The following is a 24,596-nucleotide window of genomic DNA, read 5'->3' on the forward strand; positions in this document are numbered from 1 at the left end:
AACATTAGATCGAAAAACTGTCAAATACACTTATTTAATATTTTTGAAAAATCTATCGAATGGCACCAAACACGCCCCCACGGGGGTGGGGTGGGAGGTTACTTTAAAATCTGAAATAGGAGCCCCCATTTTTTTATTGCAGATTTGGATTCCTTACGAAAAAATAAGTAACTTTTATTCGAAACATTTTTTCGAATTATGCATAGATGGCGATATAATCGGAAAAAAACGATTGTTGGAAATGGAAAATTAAATTAAAAAATGGCAAGCGCCCACTAAAATAGAAAACTTTACTTAACTCTTTTTGGTTTTAGGACCTACTCTTCACAACCCAACAGGTCCCCATAACGCTCGAGTGACTGCACTAGCAACCTCAACAAGATATAATGTCAAATGTGCCATTATTTTGGAATAATTATTTAAAATAGTTTTTCTACAACCGTGTTAAAAATTATCCTTAAAATTAAGCACTCCATAGGAGCGTTAAAAATGCTACTTTAAAGCACTATTGCTTTAAAATTTTTAAGGCACTGCAGTTAAAAGTGAATTGTGAAATTGTGAAACGTCAAAATATTTATATTTCATTTATTAACATTAATATTAATAGTACAACTTGCGCAATTTGAATAAGGTGGTTTAAAAGGTTTTTTAAAATTCAATTTAAACTGTATTATTGCATTTTTAACACGTTTGTAGAAAAAAACTATTAAAATTTGTTAGAATATACAACAATAAAAGTAAGATGTTATTCTGTAGTTGTTATTATTTACGTATTGACAGTATAGGCAGTTTTGATGTAATGTCAAGAAAAATATAAAATGGAATGTCGGTCAAGTTCAAGTAAAAGTTTTTGTAGATATTGTCCTGTAATTGAGAAGGAATAAATTATAATTGTTGATATATAAGACGTTTGTAGAAAAAATATTGTATTATATACGTGTTAAAAAGTACATTTTTAAGACACTCATGTGAAATGCAGAATTCGTTTCGCTCATTCTGCAAACTTTCACATGCGTGCCTTAAAATTGTACTTTTAACACTTATATCATAAATAACTATTAAATTCAAACAAATTACGGCAGTGCATATTTTAACTGATTTCTGTGTAATTTGTTTAGGTATAATGCATTTCAATTGTTTAGTATTAATTAAATACAGTTTAAAATTTATAATTTAATATTATAATAAATCTTCGTTGGAAATTGTGATTTTTATTTTTAGCAAAAACTGTGATTGTAAAAAAAGTATAGTGTGTAACACGTGCAGAAAGGTAATTTTTCACTCGTTTGAATTGTGGCACTCGCTTGCGCTCGTACCGCAACTTTTCAAACTCGTGAGAAATTAGTACCGGTCTGCACTTGTTACACAATATACTATTGTGATTTATGCTATACAGTCGACTACAGGAAATTCTTTCGGATTTAGAAATATGTATTGTAAAGTTTAAGCCCTATACCTTTAAGGCTTGTTAAGCTCTATTTTATTGACGCCCAGTTCCACCAACGTGACTTAAGTGAAAATTTGATCTTAAGAAACAATTTTTACTTAAGTCCCGTTGAGTTTCGTTCCACCAACGAAACATATTTACTTAAGAACAAATATTTTTGCTTAAGCTTAAGTCACCTATTATGACGACTTAAGTAAAAATTTTAACTTGACGCATGCATTGAAATTCATCTTCTGTCATATATTGACAAATAAGTGAGGTTAAATTTCTTCTGTTGATATTACGTTAGGATAACTCGCATTTTTGCGATCTATTTTGATTTATATATTCCTATTTTTTGTAAATTCTACCGTAATATATAGTATAAAGAGTATCATGGTATAAAGTAGTATATCATAGTTTATAGTATATAATATAGTGTAGTGTAGTCTCTTTATCTTTGGTATACACACCATTGGTTTTTTTATTTTCAATGATGTCCTTGTATTTGGACACCAAGGAAACCTATTCCCCGTTTTTTGATCAGAAAATTTACTCTTTTTTTAATTTTTTCATATTCTTATAAACCATTTCCATACTCTGACAAATCAAAAATATTACATACATCAATTATATTTTAAAACTAGCAACTAAATTAATGCTAAACTAATTAGTAATTCTCAACTAGATTAATTTTAAATGGGCAAATAATTTCGAAAAATACACAAGAACATGACAAGAATCATATACCTAATAACAATTTACAATAAATATTGAAATGACATTTTCTAATGTCTAATTACATTAATGTCAAAAATGGCACAAATTTTCTTCTTTTTTGGTGTTTTTTCATTAAAAACGAGTCAAAAGGTTAAGAACTTTTGACAATTTGGCAATGTTGGTATCTCTGATAATTTAAGTTTTTTCTTGGCTAAGTTAAGTAAAAACTTGTATGGTGGAACGCAAATTTTTACTAAAAAATTTTTTTGACTAAGCAAAACTTACCTAAGATTTTACTTAGATCACGTTGGTGGAACCGGGCGTGAGTCTTTAAGTTAACGTTATTTAGTTTTATATACCAGAATACGATCCTTTCAAGTACAAACAATGTGGCGTTATACGACAGGAATACGAGTATATTTTGTAAAAAGGATTAAAAGTCCTGTTTCCATTGTTTGACTCCTTGTTTGAGGTCCCAGCACATAACTCGAATGGAATAAAGGAAAGTTTAATAACCTCAATTTCCTGTGTTTAATTTTAATAGGTCATTAAAATTTGAATCACTTGATTTAAGATCCAAAAATATCCAACAAAGAGAATAACAGCCAAATTGAACTACCTTGTACAAAAAAACCTGAAATAACCTTTGTTATGTGTGTGAAGGTCTAAAAACACATAAGCACACGGTGATATTCTAACCAATACAAGATGGATGATTCAGCTCTGCGTTGAGATGGCGCAGAGCCAATTCTATAAAAACTGAGACACAACGAGAGATAATGAAATATTATTTCTAGGAATCAGTTATTATAACTACACTTGTCAGTATATGTAAACAATAAACACAAAGAAATATCTGCCAAGAAGTTAAACAAACACGTATATAGTGATGTAACCAATAAAAAACGGTACCGTTTTTTTTTAAAAAAAACCGTTTTTTATTGCAAAAAAAAACGAAGCCTTCGTTTTTTTTGTTTTTTTTTTCGTTTTTTTTTATTTTGATTTTTTAAGTGGGTACAGTTTATTTAATGACAAAAACATATAATAAATATAATATTCTGTATAATTTTATAACAAAATAAGTATTATTTCGTTTCATAATTAATTTCGTATAAATCCTTTAAATAAAAAGACCATGGGTGTAAACAAAATAAGAAGAGTTTATTCGTTAACTTGCAAAATCAAAGCAAAAATAAGTAATAAAAATTTATCAAATAAAAAAAACAACGTCTTAATGATTGAAAAGGTTCAATTAATTAACCGAATCCCTTAAATGAACACTGATCCGTCCCGTCGCTATCTGCATTTTCTTCAGACTCTGAAGCTTCCTCTTCATCACTTTCAAAGACAGACTCCGACTGATCTGAATTGGATATTATCATTGGTTCCGGTTCAGATTCTAATGCAGGATTGACTGTGAAGCTAGGATAGCTGCAATTGTGTCCTCATTCCATAGAAAAGCCTTTTTGAATAGTCCTTCTTTTGCAATAAAATTGACAACGTCAGCTAAGACGGCTGCTTCATCGACATCTGGCATCTTCTGTGCTACCTTGTATATGACTTCTGTCGCATCAGTCTACATTAAATAAAAAAATTAATAGAAATATAACTAAAACCCACTATAACCTAAAAAAAATTACCATCTCATCTGAGCTAAGTTCGCAGCCACGATATTTTGGATCCAAAAGGTTAGCTACAAAATGAACACTATAAATAGCAAACTTCTTCCGATTTTCAAAAATTGCCCTTGTATCTGCTTCCTCTTTGGATAACAATGGACTTTTAGTGACATTTTCTAATGAGGTGTTAACCATTTTTTTAAATAAATGCAGACATTTTGAAATCGTTGGTGTGTCACCTTCTACAGAGGTAATTGTGTTAGCAATTGGTTCCAGAAGCATAATGTATCCTTGTACCCGGTCCCAAAATATATCGCTTAGAGCATTTTTTTTAAAGATGGGTGTTTGCTTACTGTCTTTTCAACTTCTTCATTGATAGCCATCCTTTTTATTATTTGTTTGTTAGCAAGCAATGATTGTAGACAAAGAACTAATGATCCCCATCTGGTAGGCACTGGGAGTTTAAGACTGCAACTTATTTTTAATTCGTTTTTTTTTCCTTTACCCACGCAGATAATATGTGGCTTTGTCGGATGGCCTTTGTAAGGGCAACAGCCTCGGCAGTAAACGATTTCAGACTTGTTAAATTTAGCACTAAATATTATTATATATATAGTTATTTAAATAAGCACTAAACACAAATATTTCCGGCACAAGGCAAGTAAATCACAAAATAACAACAGAACACCTGCAAAAGCTAATCGGTAATTCCCCGGTTTTCTCAGCGCCAACGAATACGAGCGTCCTGCTAAATTTCGGTGATTCCCCAAAAGCAACGACGTAAAAAAATAATAGATAAAGGCAGTAAGGGTTTAATGTTTCAATATTTTTTAAAAAGGAACGTCAAACACTGAGTTTCTAGATGTTTTGGATATAATATTGAAATATTGGGTGATTTTTAGGCTTACAAACAACTCCTAATATTGATATTGTTAATATTACGTTGAGAAACTAATAAAAAACAATTAAAAACAAAAAAAACACGTTTTTTATTGTTTTTTTTTTTTCGTTTTTTTTAGAATTAAAAAAAAACACGTTTTTTTACATCACTACACGTATATAATGTGTAGGACAAAGTCAAGTTTAAATATTCAGATTTCTATCAGTCAGGTAATTTTTTAGAACAGTTTTTTTATAATTGGATCGAGTTTGAGCAGCAGGATATATACAATTTTCAGGTAAAATGTAACAGATTTGTTCAGCAGAAATAATCTAAAATTGCAAAAACGATTTTATGTAAGTTACTCCATTATATTCCATTTTATGGGACATGAATCGGTATGCACATACTTACAACACCTATTAGCCTGTCTTGGACAGTTCAAAGCTATTACTGGGACAAACATACGTTTTATAGAATATAGTTTGACAGTTTTAAGATTTATTACCCTTCTCTTTGTCTTTATCCCATGAGGTCGGTTTTCTAATTATTACTTTCTCCCGCATTAGATATTTTTTATTGATATTAGGCATGTGGCATTCTTATCGCCGGAACAAAATAATTTACATAAATGGTGGATTTTACAAAAATATTTAAAATATCTCGATAAGAACTGGCTTATCGAAAAACTGAGGTAAGAGGCAAAAAAAGTTTTAAAAAACATTGTGTTTAACTAATGGTAATACCACAATAATAATTTAATTGTAACGTACACAAATATTTGGGGAGGTTTTAACAAAACCCCCACAAAATTTTTATGGCGCTCAGAAATTTCACTGTTATTTCTTTTAAGATATTCCTGCTGATCTCTAAAAGTTTTCGATACATATTGGAAAAAATCCATTTTCATTTTGTAACTTCGAAGGGCTGTAACTTTTTTATGTGCACATTTGTATAAGGTAAGTTAGGTTCAATCGAACTATTATTGGTCCCAGAATATGTGATTTAATTTATGATCTGCCTTTTTGTTACATACACCCTGTATATTAATTCATTAAGCATTACAATCCCTAGGGATTATAGCTAAGACCATGGAGTTAAAATTCCTGTTTTTGGTGAGGTGGATTAATCAGCTATGTCATTTATAGCTTGCTGCGTGTCTGTGCTGGTGTCGTGACTCTTTTGAATTTCATCCTGTCCTTGCACTGTAGTTTACAGTCTTTAATTTTCATTGTTATTATATCTTCTTCTATATTATCCAGCCATCTTCTTCTAGGCTTTCTCTTCACCTGGGCCATAGTGGTTCCAGGTAGTTATCCTTCTCAACATATCTGAGTGTGGGCGTCTCTGTATATGTCCTATCCATGCTAAGCTAAGAGATTTTATGTATCTGACCATATTTTCTCCCTTTAATTCTTCTTCAATTTCGGCATTTGCTTTCTTTCTTTTTTCTCTCAAATTTCAAAGGGCTATCTTCCTCTTTCTTGTTAATCGTCGTTTTTTTTTCAATCACATATAATAAATATATTCTAATCAGAGCCGGATTTAAGACAGTGGAGGCCCCTGGGCAGAATTGGTGTGAGAGCCCTATGTATACTTTTATGAATATCTATACTTTTCGAGATTTTTTAATTGAAAATTCCTCGATTGTATCGGACATGTCTAGTTGGTTTAAGACATCGTGTTTAATGCTCATTATAGAGAGATGATTCAAACGCTCTTGGCCCTTCATAAACCGAAGTCAAATTTTAATTACATATTAATTTAAGTTTTGAGAATGACTTCTTCCCACTGCAGTTAGTTAGCATCAGAATTAAATATAAACGAAATCTCACCTCAATATTTGGAAACGCATCGTTCACATTCTTTTCTTCTAGCAGTAGGTAAATTTAAAGTTCATTGCTTATATTTTTTGATAAGCCGATTTCCTTTTTAAATTAATTGAAAAATTCTACCAATTGTACTAGTTCGACACATAGGTTTTCATCCAAATCATTGCTATAAATGTCGGTAAGCTTTATTGAGTGAGCTTCAATGTCATTGGGAGTTAAATTTTTACAAACGATGTAAAAATTCAAAATTGGAATGAATGGATTCATATGCAGAAAGCCCCTGACTTAAAGAGGCAATGAAGTGATCTATAATAGCGATAACATTTTGAGTCCTAAATTTCTCAGATGTTGTCATTTCAGTCTCTTGAGATGTTCCATAATCTAGTGGAGTCAGTCACATATTCAGCAGTCGTTTTCTATAATATGTCGAATAGTCTTGATTTCCAGTTACCATCGCGCCTCGCCTCTCATAGTATGTATTCTATGTATTTCGAAATTGTCACGTCTTGAATGTTTAAATTCTTTAATTAAGTGATGTAAGTGCCACTAGGAAGAATTTCCTGTAGCTGGCTGTATACCATTAATTACAAGTAAAATTTAATAAAAAATTTTGGTCTTGGTAAAAGGTATATTATTTTAAAAAGCCCTATAGGGCTACAAACATCGAACAGAACGTTTTCGCTCTAAAAAGAGCATCATCAGTGTTGCCTAAAATAAGTATAACCATATTAATTATCAAAATGTTGAACTTAAAGTGATGACCAAGGTAGAATCAAAGTTTGGTTATACTTACAAGAACATGGTGAGCCAACCAAAAAATACGAAGGTCAAAGCCTTTCAAAAATGGACTAAAAGTCACATCAAAATGCTAACATAGCAAATTCCAAAGGATGGATATAATCCCTAAGGATATGGCCCTAGGATAACATATGACTCCCACACGTTGTAAGTGGGTCAAAGGTAACAAATTAGGTCATTATGTTACAAGAGCTGACAGGCAACTAAGATGTGAGATATCAAAAGCGAATCTGTCTGATGTCAAGACAACAATTGTCAATGGAACTTGAAGTATCATGAAAAATTGGTTACACAGCTACTAAATTTATAGTTGTTTATAGTACAAGCAATGATAACAGCTAACATCAGTGTGTTGGAATTATAAAAATAAAGAGTTAGTGAGAATAGATTATCTAGATGTAAAATAGAAGGGGGGAATTTGAGTACCCACAATCATCAATGAAGTGTACGTAAATTGATGAAGAAAGGTAGGCAAAACAACATACAGATAATGTAATGTATGGTTTATGTTTTGAAATTAGATAATTTATATTTGTGAACCAACACAAATGATGGCTGAGAGACTGGCTGAAAAACTAGAGACAAAATAGGGGTCGTGATATCAAATGCTGAAAAAGTTGTAAATGCAAAATCTTATTTATAAATTAATAAAATATAGATGGGTTCATCAACACAAATTTACAAGACTGAAAAGGTTGTATTACAAGCTTAGTCCAAATTTCTTTATTATGTCCTTTTATGTTAAATAACATCTAGGGCAAAGAAAAATTAATAACTTGGATAAAAGTGTCTAAGCTACAACTAAAGTGGGGTCAGATGAAGATAAGTGTTGAGTAAGATTATTGAGTATATGAGAAAATTAAAAATTGTGTTTATTTGAGATAGATGAGTTTGTGGTATATAAAGTAAATTTGACATCACTATTGAGACTAATTAACATTATTGAGAGACTGGGGACTCCAGAGACCAGGCAACCAAACAAACCAAATGATGAATGAAAGGTTGGCTGAATGGAATAACTACTAGATGTGTGAAACTTGAAAGATATATTGTACAGTATTATTGGTTGATTTAGTTTAGAATGAAATAGTTATGATTGGACACTAAACGAAAAACGGTTTGAAAAGATGATGTGGAGAGAATGGGATATATATTGAATAGATATAGTTGTGTACAAGTTGTGACAAATGGATGTTGCGGATATAGTTGAAATTGCTTTGTTTGGGAGAAGAAAATTTTTTGAAGAAAGGATTAGATGATTATCGAAAATTGAGTGAACATGTGGATGTGTGTGAATAAGAAGAGAAAAGAAAGAAATAGAACAATATTGGTAGATGCGAATAATTAGGAGAAATAAAGTAATATAAGAAACAGATTTATAATGTAATTTATGAGAAAAGTTGACGATGTAACGGTTGAAAGTCACGATTGAAAGACACATGGCGATTAACACAATTTGGACTTCTCTGTTTCTCTTTGACTATTTCAAGATCCTCGTATAGGTCCAATCTCAGAAAGTTTTTTTATCGGGAATGTTATGTATTAGGGATACGTTATCAGGGATATTGAGAGTATGGTTGTTTTGTTTAAGATGTTGAGAGAAGGTTGATGTATTCTCTCTTTTAGTATGTTCAAGTGAACGGGAGGCAAGTGACCTACAAGTTCTCCCTATATATGTGGCATCACAATTAGAGCATTGCAATTTATAGACACCGCTACGATTCATGTAGTTAATAGGGTCTTTGGAGTTGGAAAGGCACTGTCCTAAATTACTTGATACCTTAAATGAAATTTGAATGTTATCAACTGATCTTTTAATAATATCTCTAATATCTCCAGACAAACGTTCATGATGATATGGTAAGGAAGTGTAAATGGGTTTGGTGGTCGAATCTCTGGGGAACGCAGCCTCTCTCAAGACTCTCAGTTGTCTCTTATGGATAAACTTGTCTATGATGTTAGGTTCGTAACCATTATTGAAGGCTATTTGTTTGAGAATGTTCAATTCTTTGTTGTAATTGGATTGTGATAGAGGGGTAGTTTCTAAACGGTGTATGAAACTGTGAAATGCTGAATATTTGTGTGAAATGGGGTGATTAGATGATAGGGGTATGACATGGTCCGTCTGTGTTGGTTTCCTATAGATACTGAAATCGAAATGGTCATTTAATCTGGTGATAGTCAGGTCAAGAAAGTTAATGGATTGGGATGATTCTAGTTCCATGGTGAACTTAATATTAGGATGGATTTGGTTGATTTTAGAAAGAAGTGAATCAGCTAAATTAGAATTCCCGGCTATGAATAACAAACAGTCATCCACATAACGAAACCAGTGTAGAATCTCCGGATTTTTCATGATCTGTGTGGATTCTAGATGATCCATGAAAATATCAGCTAAGAGAGGGGATAGGCAACTACCCATGGCTAAGCCATCAGGTTGTCTGTAAAATTTGTTATTGAAAACAAAAAAGTCTTGAGCTAGACAAAATTGTAATAATTGGATGATGGAATCTGTAGTAGACATGGTGATTGAACTGGCTCTAAGAAGAGAGTGTACCAGATTAATAGTTTCTTGTTTAGGGACAGAAGTGAAAAGATTGCTAACATCAAATGAAAGCATAGTAATGTTAGGACGAAGATTTATTTGTTGGAGTTTATTGACTAGATGACTAGTGTTTTTGACTGAAAAACGAGGGGTGAAGTTCGTCAAAGTATTAATGAGGTTCAATATAAATTTGGAAAGAATAGAAACAGGAGTGTTAATGAAGCTCACAACTGGACGAATAGGAATGCCGTCTTTATGTATCTTAGGTAAACCATACAGTCTAGGTGTCAACGGGTTACTTGGTATTTTATAATAAGGAGCAAACTGTTCTGAAAAAAATTCTGTAAAAGGCTTCAAGTTGTCTTTAAGTTTATTGATGAACTTTTTAGTGGGATCTTCAGACAGCAGTGTAAAGTTGTTGTTAGAGAGGAAGGTAATGACTTTGTCATTATAGAGTGTGTGGTCCATAATGACCAAGCAATTTCCTTTATCTGCCTTGCTGATGATCAGATTGTTGGATTTAATTTTGTTTTTAATGGATTTGAGTGTGTTAAGATGATCAGAACGTTTCTTGTCTGAAAAATTAGGGAAAGAAATTGTAGATGATGTATTTTGAGAAGAAGATGGGAGATTAATAGAAGATATATTGTTAGATAGATTTAGTGAAAATTGGGAATTGGAAAGGTTAATTGAAGAAGATGATGAGTTGTGTTTATTTTTGAATTTATTAATGGTATTAAAACATGAATTTCTGATAGAAGTTTTTTGATTCAGAGGGACAGAAAGGTTTTGTATTATGATATCTAGCTCAATGGAGAGACTCTGAAGGTCCTTTACAGAAACCTTCTTAGGGATGGAGTATTTGAGGCCTAGATTTAAGAGATCAATTTCTTTCTTGTTAAATACAACTGAAGATAGGTTTTTTAGTCTAGGGTGAAAAACAAAGTTAGAAAAAGTGGTGTTACTGTTATTATTGTGTAAAATGACTTTGTTTCTGATGAGATTATTAAGTTTTGATTTGAGTCTGTTAAATTTAATAGAAGTTACATTGTCCAATTTGTCCTGAACATCATTCAAAAAGCTACTTAAATTGTCAAAACCAATAGTATCTAATAATGAGTCATATATTACCTTGAGCTTACAGTTTATGTAGTTGATCTTACTATAATGGTTACAAATCTCCTTCTTTAGAATTTTCAGCTGAAATGTATTCTTAAGGTTAATTGGAACATTTCCTGGAGTTTTCACCTTACAAAATTTAGGAAAAACCTTGTTGTCAATGCATCGGGAGATGAACCATATATCTAATTTAAGGATGCATCTTTTGGTGGCTAATCGCATGTACTGGGGAGCCAAGTTGACCATACCGTCAATATAAAAATCCACTAGGAAGAATTTCCTGTAGCTGGCTGTATACCATTAATTACAAGTAAAATTTAATAAAAAATTTTGGTCTTGGTAAAAGGTATATTATTTTAAAAAGCCCTATAGGGCTACAAACATCGAACAGAACGTTTTCGCTCTAAAAAGAGCATCATCAGTGTTGCCTAAAATAAGTATAACCATATTAATTATCAAAATGTTGAACTTAAAGTGATGACCAAGGTAGAATCAAAGTTTGGTTATACTTACAAGAACATGGTGAGCCAACCAAAAAATACGAAGGTCAAAGCCTTTCAAAAATGGACTAAAAGTCACATCAAAATGCTAACATAGCAAATTCCAAAGGATGGATATAATCCCTAAGGATATGGCCCTAGGATAACATATGACTCCCACACGTTGTAAGTGGGTCAAAGGTAACAAATTAGGTCATTATGTTACAAGAGCTGACAGGCAACTAAGATGTGAGATATCAAAAGCGAATCTGTCTGATGTCAAGACAACAATTGTCAATGGAACTTGAAGTATCATGAAAAATTGGTTACACAGCTACTAAATTTATAGTTGTTTATAGTACAAGCAATGATAACAGCTAACATCAGTGTGTTGGAATTATAAAAATAAAGAGTTAGTGAGAATAGATTATCTAGATGTAAAATAGAAGGGGGGAATTTGAGTACCCACAATCATCAATGAAGTGTACGTAAATTGATGAAGAAAGGTAGGCAAAACAACATACAGATAATGTAATGTATGGTTTATGTTTTGAAATTAGATAATTTATATTTGTGAACCAACACAAATGATGGCTGAGAGACTGGCTGAAAAACTAGAGACAAAATAGGGGTCGTGATATCAAATGCTGAAAAAGTTGTAAATGCAAAATCTTATTTATAAATTAATAAAATATAGATGGGTTCATCAACACAAATTTACAAGACTGAAAAGGTTGTATTACAAGCTTAGTCCAAATTTCTTTATTATGTCATTTTATGTTAAATAACATCTAGGGCAAAGAAAAATTAATAACTTGGATAAAAGTGTCTAAGCTACAACTAAAGTGGGGTCAGATGAAGATAAGTGTTGAGTAAGATTATTGAGTATATGAGAAAATTAAAAATTGTGTTTATTTGAGATAGATGAGTTTGTGGTATATAAAGTAAATTTGACATCACTATTGAGACTAATTAACATTATTGAGAGACTGGGGACTCCAGAGACCAGGCAACCAAACAAACCAAATGATGAATGAAAGGTTGGCTGAATGGAATAACTACTAGATGTGTGAAACTTGAAAGATATATTGTACAGTATTATTGGTTGATTTAGTTTAGAATGAAATAGTTATGATTGGACACTAAACGAAAAACGGTTTGAAAAGATGATGTGGAGAGAATGGGATATATATTGAATAGATATAGTTGTGTACAAGTTGTGACAAATGGATGTTGCGGATATAGTTGAAATTGCTTTGTTTGGGAGAAGAAAATTTTTTGAAGAAAGGATTAGATGATTATCGAAAATTGAGTGAACATGTGGATGTGTGTGAATAAGAAGAGAAAAGAAAGAAATAGAACAATATTGGTAGATGCGAATAATTAGGAGAAATAAAGTAATATAAGAAACAGATTTATAATGTAATTTATGAGAAAAGTTGACGATGTAACGGTTGAAAGTCACGATTGAAAGACACATGGCGATTAACACAATTTGGACTTCTCTGTTTCTCTTTGACTATTAAAAACAAAATTAAATCCAACAATCTGATCATCAGCAAGGCAGATAAAGGAAACTGCTTGGTCATTATGGACCACACACTCTATAATGACAAAGTCATTACCTTCCTCTCTAACAACAACTTTACACTGCTGTCTGAAGATCCCACTAAAAAGTTCATCAATAAACTTAAAGACAACTTGAAGCCTTTTACAGAATTTTTTTCAGAACAGTTTGCTCCTTATTATAAAATACCAAGTAACCCGTTGACACCTAGACTGTATGGTTTACCTAAGATACATAAAGAGGGCATTCCTATTCGTCCAGTTGTGAGCTTCATTAACACTCCTGTTTCTATTCTTTCCAAATTTATATTGAACCTCATTAATACTTTGACGAACTTCACCCCTCGTTTTTCAGTCAAAAACACTAGTCATCTAGTCAATAAACTCCAACAAATAAATCTTCGTCCTAACATTACTATGCTTTCATTTGATGTTAGCAATCTTTTCACTTCTGTCCCTAAACAAGAAACTATTAATCTGGTACACTCTCTTCTTAGAGTCAGTTCAATCACCATGTCTACTACAGATTCCATCATCCAATTATTACAATTTTGTCTAGCTCAAGACTTTTTTGTTTTCAATAACAAATTTTACAGACAACCTGATGGCTTAGCCATGGGTAGTTGCCTATCCCCTCTCTTAGCTGATATTTTCATGGATCATCTAGAATCCACACAGATCATGAAAAATCCGGAGATTCTACACTGGTTTCGTTATGTGGATGACTGTTTGTTATTCATAGCCGGGAATTCTAATTTAGCTGATTCACTTCTTTCTAAAATCAACCAAATCCATCCTAATATTAAGTTCACCATGGAACTAGAATCATCCCAATCCATTAACTTTCTTGACCTGACTATCACCAGATTAAATGACCATTTCGATTTCAGTATCTATAGGAAACCAACACAGACGGACCATGTCATACCCCTATCATCTAATCACCCCATTTCACACAAATATTCAGCATTTCACAGTTTCATACACCGTTTAGAAACTACCCCTCTATCACAATCCAATTACAACAAAGAATTGAACATTCTCAAACAAATAGCCTTCAATAATGGTTACGAACCTAACATCATAGACAAGTTTATCCATAAGAGACAACTGAGAGTCTTGAGAGAGGCTGCGTTCCCCAGAGATTCGACCACCAAACCCATTTACACTTCCTTACCATATCATCATGAACGTTTGTCTGGAGATATTAGAGATATTATTAAAAGATCAGTTGATAACATTCAAATTTCATTTAAGGTATCAAGTAATTTAGGACAGTGCCTTTCCAACTCCAAAGACCCTATTAACTACATGAATCGTAGCGGTGTCTATAAATTGCAATGCTCTAATTGTGATGCCACATATATAGGGAGAACTTGTAGGTCACTTGCCTCCCGTTCACTTGAACATACTAAAAGAGAGAATACATCAACCTTCTCTCAACATCTTAAACAAAACAACCATACTCTCAATATCCCTGATAACGTATCCCTAATACATAACATTCCCGATAAAAACTTTCTGAGATTGGACCTATACGAGGATCTTGAAATAGTCAAAGAGAAACAGAGAAGTCCAAATTGTGTTAATCGCCATGTGTCTTTCAATCGTGACTTTCAACCGTTACATCGTCAACTTTTCTCATAAATTACATTATAAATCTGTTTCTTATATTACTTTATTTCTCCTAATTATTCGCATCTACCAATATTGTTCTATTTCTTTCTTTTCTCTTCTTATTCACACACATCCACATGTTCACTCAATTTTCGATAATCATCTAATCCTTTCTTCAAAAAATTTTCTTCTCCCAAACAAAGCAATTTCAACTATATCCGCAACATCCATTTGTCACAACTTGTACACAACTATATCTATTCAATATATATCCCATTCTCTCCACATCATCTTTTCAAACCGTTTTTCGTTTAGTGTCCAATCATAACTATTTCATTCTAAACTAAATCAACCAATAATACTGTACAATATATCTTTCAAGTTTCACACATCTAGTAGTTATTCCATTCAGCCAACCTTTCATTCATCATTTGGTTTGTTTGGTTACCTGGTCTCTGGAGTCCCCAGTCTCTCAATAATGTTAATTAGTCTCAATAGTGATGTCAAATTTACTTTATATACCACAAACTCATCTATCTCAAATAAACACAATTTTTAATTTTCTCATATACTCAATAATCTTACTCAACACTTATCTTCATCTGACCCCACTTTAGTTGTAGCTTAGACACTTTTATCCAAGTTATTAATTTTTCTTTGCCCTAGATGTTATTTAACATAAAAGGACATAATAAAGAAATTTGGACTAAGCTTGTAATACAACCTTTTCAGTCTTGTAAATTTGTGTTGATGAACCCATCTATATTTTATTAATTTATAAATAAGATTTTGCATTTACAACTTTTTCAGCATTTGATATCACGACCCCTATTTTGTCTCTAGTTTTTCAGCCAGTCTCTCAGCCATCATTTGTGTTGGTTCACAAATATAAATTATCTAATTTCAAAACATAAACCATACATTACATTATCTGTATGTTGTTTTGCCTACCTTTCTTCATCAATTTACGTACACTTCATTGATGATTGTGGGTACTCAAATTCCCCCCTTCTATTTTACATCTAGATAATCTATTCTCACTAACTCTTTATTTTTATAATTCCAACACACTGATGTTAGCTGTTATCATTGCTTGTACTATAAACAACTATAAATTTAGTAGCTGTGTAACCAATTTTTCATGATACTTCAAGTTCCATTGACAATTGTTGTCTTGACATCAGACAGATTCGCTTTTGATATCTCACATCTTAGTTGCCTCTCAGCTCTTGTAACATAATGACCTAATTTGTTACCTTTGACCCACTTACAACGTGTGGGAGTCATATGTTATCCTAGGGCCATATCCTTAGGGATTATATCCATCCTTTGGAATTTGCTATGTTAGCATTTTGATGTGACTTTTAGTCCATTTTTGAAAGGCTTTGACCTTCGTATTTTTTGGTTGGCTCACCATGTTCTTGTAAGTATAACCAAACTTTGATTCTACCTTGGTCATCACTTTAAGTTCAACATTTTGATAATTAATATGGTTATACTTATTTTAGGCAACACTGATGATGCTCTTTTTAGAGCGAAAACGTTCTGTTCGATGTTTGTAGCCCTATAGGGCTTTTTAAAATAATATACCTTTTACCAAGACCAAAATTTTTTATTAAATTTTACTTGATATAAGTGCCGCCACTACTGAATTAAGGGCAATATTTGGATCTTGAAGAATACGACTTGGACTGTTTATTCTATCTAAGATTTAATTCCAAAATATTGCAAATATTCCTGTTTCCACTAAACACATCCGATTATACAAATCATTTGCATCGCTACGAGTTTTAAATTCTTGCTTATCGTCTTCTAAAATTTTGAATGATTTTTAAAAATATGATGAAATCTTAATCTAATTATAACCTTTAACTAGTGCTAGTGCTTAAACGTTCAATTAACAAGTTGTGTTAATCTATATGTAGAAGAAGTGAAAAATACATATAGTTCTAATAAGAAATCAAAGAATGCTGTGGCTTCAGGACAACACTCAGCTACAGCTTTTGCAACTAAATTTAAAGAGTGGGCGGCGCAAGTGTTTGCATAAAACAAAAATATGTGAATAATTTGCTGATATATTTTACGTTTGAGGCTTTGTGCGGGCCCCGGGTAGCTGCCCAGCCTGCCCCCCCTTAAATCCGGTCCTGATTCTAATTATATCGTCCCAAACGTTTCCGTTTATATTAATTAGGTAATTAAAAATATTTGTGAATGCTAAATCGAAACAATAGTATGTAACAAAGAAATGCAATACTTTTTTTTTTGCAATAGACTATGTATTAATAAAATAATTATGACAATAAACTATAACAATAGATAATATTATGTGTCCAGACATATATTTGTAGTCACTATGAACTTTGGCTTGGCTTTTAGAGGACGAGACAACAAATACAAAAGCGCAAATTATAATTTGTTGCAGTTAGCATAGCTGTTATATGATACATCAACTGATAATGCTGATAATCGTTAAAATGCGTAAATATTTACATATATATCTATATTTCCTGTTGATAACCGTGACTGTTCAGAACTTGAAATGTGATATGGGATAGGATTTTTTATTACAAATATTATCTTTCAAACATTTGGAACAGCGTAGAATCGACTAATTATGAAATTATGTAAAAACCAAAGAAACTTAAATATAAGTTTTAATTATTAAAAACAATATAAACTTGCCCGAATTCCTTTTTTAATTATCTTCTAAAACATCATTTCATATATTTTTTTAAGGCAGGAGTACGTACCTCATCATAGTAATGTACTAGGTGTGACATTTTGGTAGCTGTACATCAGTAACCAAAGAGCACAAATTGTAATAGATAACGAACCCAGTCCAGAAATTGAAATCAGGAGAGGAGTTAGGCAGGGATGTATTATGTCTCCATTACTCTTTTGTACACAGTGAAGCAATTTTTGAAGAAGCTTTACTATCTCAAAGTGAAGGAATAATAATTAACGGAAGATTTATTAACAACATAAGATATGCAGATGACACCGTGATTATGGCAAGCTCTGCTAAACAACTCCAATTACTACTAAACAAGACAAACAGTTTTTGTGAAGAATATGGACTAAAAATGAACATAAAAAAGACCAAATACATGATAATAACAAGCATATTTTTGGGAAATGTACCGATAGAAAGTGTTGATAAATACAAATACCTAGGAACCTGGATTTTAGAGAAAAATGATCAAACAACAGAAATAATGACCAAGATAGAAATAGCAAGAAATGCGTTCTGCAACAGAGACCTTAGATTAAAACCGAGATTAAGAGCTTTGAGATGCTACGTGTTCTCGATACTGCAATATGGAGTTGAAAGCTGGACATTAAAGCAAGAACAAATAAATAAACTACAGTCATTTGAAATGTATTATAGAAGGATGCTTAGAATAGCATGGACACAGAAGAAACTGAACACGGAAGTATTGCGAGGAATGGGTAAAGAATGCGAAAAAATAAACACAATAAAAATAAGAAAGTTGCAATATCTGGGACACGTAATGAGGGGACAGCGATATGAAATGCTAAGACTGATAATACAATAAGAGGCGGAAGGAGTATAGGAAGAAAGAGAGTGTCATGGTTGAAGAATTTAAAGGATTGGTTTAAATGTAGTTCTACAGAACTCTTCAGAGCAGTGGTAGATAGAGTAGGTAAAGATAGTGATGATGATATCCAACCTCCGATTAGGTGACGGCACTTAAAGAAGAAGACACCAGTGATACTTCTAATCTTGAGCACTCACTATTGCCACATTTGTTGATGATAATGCCATTCTGAACGTTGGAATAGGCAATAAAGAAGCCAAAAGAATATTAAATACATTTTATAGATCTGATTAACATCCTTACTAAAATATGCTAACATATGAGTAAAAGTAAATGTGTTTTAAAAGTTGTGAGAGAACAGAGACAAAAGTGAGTTTATAGAGTTGTACTAACTTTTTAAATAGATTTTATATAGTTTTGGACTTATTAATATAGTTGTTCTGAAGCTATTTTCTTGTGGCATTTTTACAATTTTAACTATTTATAATGGGAAATAAGCCACAATATTATTAAAAAATGATTTTTATTAACGTTTCGACGCCCAAATTGGGTGCCGTTGTCAAAATACAAAATACTACTAACATAAACAAAAATGTTGTTGCTTAGTAAAAAAATTCTTCTAATAATTTATTTAATTTGACTCATTTATATCGGCAATTCAGATACATATCATACATTTTAAAGTAGAAGACTTTAAAATGATATTGCCAATATTTATGAGTTGCGTTCCTGGGACGACTTTACTGAAAGATAGTCCATTCGATTACATGAAATCAACCCCAACTCAAGAATATCCGTCACAAAAAAAATCATAGCATGTGATCTGTCTTTAAAAAGACAACCATATGCAACGGTGATATTAAAATTCTCGCGTTAGAGATCTCATAGTAAATCACGAGGGAAAACCAGGAAAAACCTCGTGATACTATCCCGACATCGTAAGTATTTGGTCTTACATTTAATTTACTCTCAAAATTAATACCAAATTCTGACTTTACTATAATTTTGTTTAAATTATAAATAACATCAATAATACATGGATATATAAGTAATACTAAAATATAAAATATGTACTAACTCGACTATTGACTCACTAACTGTGGTATTTTCTTTCTATTGGCTTCCTCTTTCAGTATGGGTATCCACATCCTACTGCATTCCACCGAGGAATTTGCGACACAATTGGTTTCGTTTAGCATAATTAGAGCCGCTTCTTTGATTTTTCTCTTTTTACTATCTGTTTCTTTCAGGACTATACTTGAATCTCTCCACTGAACTCTATGTTCATTATCCCATGCGTGTTGACATATTTGAGATCTATCAAATTCTCTATTTTTAATATAAGATCGATGTTCACTTATTCTAACGTTTAATGGTCTTGATGTTTCACCTATATAAAACTGTTCGCATTCACAAGGTATTTTATAAATACAATTCTTTGTCCTTTCTTGTTCATTGTTAGGTTTAGCTTTAGATAGAATAGATCTCGGATCTCGGATAGTCCTTTAAAAGGACTATCCGAGAAACTTAAAACAATAGGAAATAAATTCAACATTTCAACAGCATTCAAAACAACCAACACATTGAGATCTATTCTATCTAAAACTAAACCTAGCAATGAACAAGAAAGGACAAAGAATCGTATTTATAAAATACCTTGTGAATGCGAACAGTTTTATATAGGTGAAATATCAAGACCATTAAACGTTAGAATAAGTGAACATCAATCTTATATTAAAAATAGAGAATTTGATAGATCTCAAATACAACACGCATGGGATAATGAACATACGAGTTCAGTGGAAAGATTCAAGTATAATCCTGAAAGAAACAGATAGTAAAAAGAGAAAAATCAAAGAAGCGGCTCTAATTATGCTAAACGAAACCAATTGTGTCGCAAATTCCTCGGTGGAATGCAGTAGGATGTGGTTACCCGTACTGAAAGAGGAAGTCAATAGAAAGAAAATACCACAATTAGTAAGTCAATAGTCGAGTTAGTACATATTTTATATTTTAGTATTACTTATATATCCATGTATTATTGATGTTATTTATAATTTAAACAAAATTATAGTAAAGTCAGAATTTGGTATTAATTTTGAGAGTAAATTAAATGTAAGACCAAATACTTACGATGTCGGGATAGTATCACGAGGTTTTTCCTGGTTTTCCCTCGTGATTTACTATGAGATCTCTAACGCGAGAATTTTAATGTCACCGTTGCATATGGTTGTCTTTTTAAAGACAGATCACATGCTATGATTTTTTTTGTGACGGATATTCTTGAGTTGGGGTTGATTTCATGTAATCGAATGAACTATCTTTCAGTAAAGTCGTCCCAGGAACGCAACTCATAAATATTGGCAATATCATTTTAAAGTCTTCTACTTTAAAATGTATCATATGTATCTGAATTGCCGATATAAATGAGTCAAATTAAATAAATTATTAAAAGAATTTTTTTACTAAGCAACAACATTTTTGTTTATGTTAGTAGTATTTTGTATTTTGACAACGGCACCCGATTTGGGCGTCGAAACGTTAATAAAAATCATTTTTATAAATTTTAAATAAAAAAAGAATGTGTGTGTACTTAGTACGCGCGTAAGAAGTTATACTTGTATTAAAATTAAACATTTGTGTAGAAAATCTGACGTTTTTTAGATTTTCTACGATTTCTCAAAAGAAAAGCAACTGCTCAAAAGTTCATAAAAAAATAAAGTATTAACGTTATTGTTGATTTTTGGTATTATTTTAAGTATTAAAATTAGTTTAATATTTAAATAAAAATACAACCAAAAAGGTTTAAAATATATTTGTTTCATTGAAATCGCAATAATAGAAGTATAACTTCTTACGTGTGTACAAAGTACACATACTCTTTTTTTTTATAATATATAAAGTGCACTTTTTATAAGAATAATTTCTTCGATAAAGTACCTACATACTTTTTTTAGTAATTAGTAAAAAATCGTTTGAAAACGTGTTTTTTTTTTTGTTAAAAGTGTCAACTTTCAGAAAAAAAAAGGACATGAAAAAATGCTTAAAATTGGTTAATATATTTATTCCCGGTGTTATATTTAATTAAAAAGATTTACCCCAGAGACGGGGGTGGCACCCCCAGGGTAAAAGCACTCTACGGCACAGGGTCAACTTTAAGTTGAAGGTAAGTAGAATCTATAGCCAAATCGCCAAATGGTGCGAATCGGCACAGGCTCAGAAAATTATGAGAGGAAATGGTGATTGACTCGACTAGAAGATGAAAATTCAACCGTCAACCGTGATTGTTCATAAAAACTATCGGTGACATATCGCATTTAATTATATTATTTATTCACCAGATTCAGCTCCTATATCAAATCTTAATCAAATTATAAGATTAGTCTACCTACTAATAACATCCTAGTTTATTATCTGATTACGATAAACCCATATTGGATATATTATCATAAAAACCAATGTCACTCGTCCCCTTACAAATACAGAACCACATATTTAGGTATTAGCCATGTACATGTACAGTACAGTATGCGGCAAAATAAACATTACTGAAATGAATATTGAACTGTTTATGATTATTTATATAGGGTGTCCCAAAAGAAGTGGAACGGTCGAATATTTCGCGAACTAAACATCGGATCGAAAAACTGAAAAATACGTGTTCAATCATTTTCAAAAATCTATCCAATGACACCAAACACCAACCCCCACTACACCCCCTGGAGGTGGGGTGGGGGGTAACTTTAAAATCTCAAATGGAAACCCCTAGTTTTTCTTTCAGATTTGGATTCGTTACGTAAAAGTAAGCAACTTTTATTCAAGACATTTTTTCGAACTGTGGATAGATGGCGCTATAATTGGGAAAAACGATTTATCCTGATACCATAGGTAAATTATAGAAACGGTCTAATATCTCGAGTAACACACTTCCAAATGAGAAACCAAAAAGCAGGTTTTTAATATTTTTCGAAAACCTATCGATAGACACCAAAAATGACCCTCCATCCCACCTCCTGGGGACGGGGTGGGGGGTAGATTTAAAATCTTAAATAGCAACCCCCACTTTTTATTGCAGAGTCGAATTCGTCATGAAAAATTTAGCAACATTTATTCGAAACATTTTTTAAAATTGCTGATAGATGGCGCTAATAAATCGTATTTTTCCAATTAAAGCGCCATCTATCAACAATAAAAAATGTTTCGAATAAATGTTGCTTAATTTTCATGACAAATCCGAATTTGTAACAAAAAGTGGGGGTTGGTATCTAAGATTTTAAAGTTACCCCCACCCCACCTCCAGGGGGTGGGTTGGAGGGTCATGTTTAGTGTTATTCGATAGGTTTTCGAAAAGTATTAAAAACCTTTTTTTTGGTTTCTGATTTGAGAGTGTATTTCTCGAGATATTAGACCATTTCTATAATTTACCTATGGTATCAGCATAAATCGTTTTTCTCAATTATAGCGCCATCTATCCACAGTTCGAAAAAATGTCTTAATAAAAGTTGCTTACTTTTACATAACGAATCCAAATCTGCAAGAAAAACTAGGGGTATCCATTTGAGATTTTAAAGTTACCCTCCACCCCACCTCCAGGGGGTGTAGTGGGGGTTGGTGTTTGGTGTCATTGGATAGATTTTTGAAAATGATTGAACACGTATTTTTCAGTTTTTCGATGCGATGTTTAGTTCGCGAAATATTCGACCGTTCCACTACTTTTGGGACACCCTGTATATTAACGTAGTATACTAGCCCGATCAGGAAACACAAATTTTACGAAAACCTCCAAAAAAATAAAGGAAGGGTGAAAATTTGGGAATAGGTCGTTGAAATTGTCTATTATTATATTAGAAAAAGTTTACAATTCTACATCCCCTCAATTTTACAAAAATTGGGACTTACGGGGTGAAAAATATTTTCTCGGGAGTGAAAAAATATACGTTCAAAATAGGCCCGGAATTGGATAAAATGACTAATTCTACGCAACTTTTGTTCTATAGAGTTTTTTCACTAAGTCAAACTTTTCGAGTTATTTGCGAGTGAATATGTTCATTTTTAACGAAAAACAACATGTTTTTGGACGGTTTTTCGCAGATAACTCAAAAAGTAAGTACTCTAGCGAAAAAAATATTCTTAGTGAAAATATAGCTGATAAAAAATTAAAAAAAAAGCGGTGTACGCGTGAGGTCTGCAGACCCAGCAGAAGCAGAGTTGTAGCTAATGAAAAGCAGGTTTTTCTTCGTCAAATTCCAAATCGAATATTTCAATGTGAAATAACCAAAAAACGGAGCACTTTTCAAGGAAAATTCATTATAATTTTTTTAAAGTGTTTAAAAAAAGGTTTATTTTTGTTCTTTAAAAAACTTCTATTAAAATTAAGTGAGTTACGCTCAAAATATTGTTGGTCCCTTTTATTTTTTGGTACAAATATTGCGAAAATCACCCCCTAATTAGTTTCCCAAATAAAATTAATCATTACCGCTTCACAAGTTACTTTACTTATGTATTATTTATATAATCTACAAGTTTCATTGGTTCAAAGTTCTCATTTAAAAAAAAAATTGGGTTTAAAATAAAACATTTTTTTTAATTCTGAAAAAAAAAATGGAATTGTTCATGGAATTAACTTAACAATTATTAGTAATACCAAAAATTTTAAAGAGTAATAAAATGTGCGTTTTGCTTTTCTGAATATTTTTTCTTTTTTGTTTTCTTGTTAGACAAAAATTGGTTATGCTATGGCTGTTCAAAATTTGCCTAAACTCGTGATAAGTTACTCGCTCAAGCCATTTTAACTACAGCTTTTTCAAAAATAAGGACTTTGAACCGATGAAACTTACAAATCATATAAATAATACATACGCAAAGCAACTTGTGAAGTGGTAATGATAAAATTTATTTGTGGTGCTAATTAGGGGGTGATTTTCGCGATTTTTTTACCAAAAAATAAAAGGGACCAACAATATTTTGAGCGTAACTAACTTACTTTTAATGTTACAAATTATTTTAAAAACCAAAAATAACACTTTAAAAAAAGTTAAAATGAATTTTCCCCGAAAAGTGCTCCGTTTTTGGGTTATTTCACATTGAAATATTCGATTTGGAATTTCATGAAGAAGAACCTACTTTTCATTAGCTACAACTCTGCTTCTACTGGGTCTACAGACCTCAAGCATACACTATTTTTTTCAGTTTTTTATAAGATATATTTTTGCTAAGAATATTTTTTTTGCTGAAATACTTACTTTTTGAGTTATCTCCGAAAAACCGTCCAAAAACATGTTTTTTTTCTGTTAAAAATGAACATATTCACTCGCAAATAATTCGAAAAGTATTGACTTAGGGAAAAAAACTCTATAGAGCAAAAGTTGCTTAGAATTAGTCATTTTACCCAATTTCGGACTTATTTTGAATGTATATTTTTCACCTCCATTTTGG

General features: G+C 31.8%; 2 protein-coding genes across 4 annotated transcripts in view; both read right to left on the reverse strand.

Annotated features, from left to right (window-relative positions):
• Window positions 1-24,596, reverse strand: part of LOC126878779 (monocarboxylate transporter 3) — a 407,545-nt gene that overhangs the window by 146,378 nt on the left and 236,571 nt on the right. The window lies entirely within an intron of this gene.
• On the reverse strand, window positions 3,276-4,757 carry LOC126878780 (uncharacterized). Its single transcript, XM_050641679.1, has 2 exons — window positions 3,787-4,757; window positions 3,276-3,722 (listed from the first exon to the last, which is right to left on the reverse strand). Exons 1-2 carry the CDS (start codon window positions 4,045-4,047, stop codon window positions 3,546-3,548), a joined length of 438 nt encoding a protein of 145 aa, XP_050497636.1. The 5' UTR covers window positions 4,048-4,757; the 3' UTR covers window positions 3,276-3,545.

Source organism: Diabrotica virgifera, chromosome 1 (assembly GCF_917563875.1).
Source record: "Diabrotica virgifera virgifera chromosome 1, PGI_DIABVI_V3a".
Classification (NCBI taxonomy): Eukaryota; Metazoa; Arthropoda; class Insecta; order Coleoptera; family Chrysomelidae; genus Diabrotica; species Diabrotica virgifera.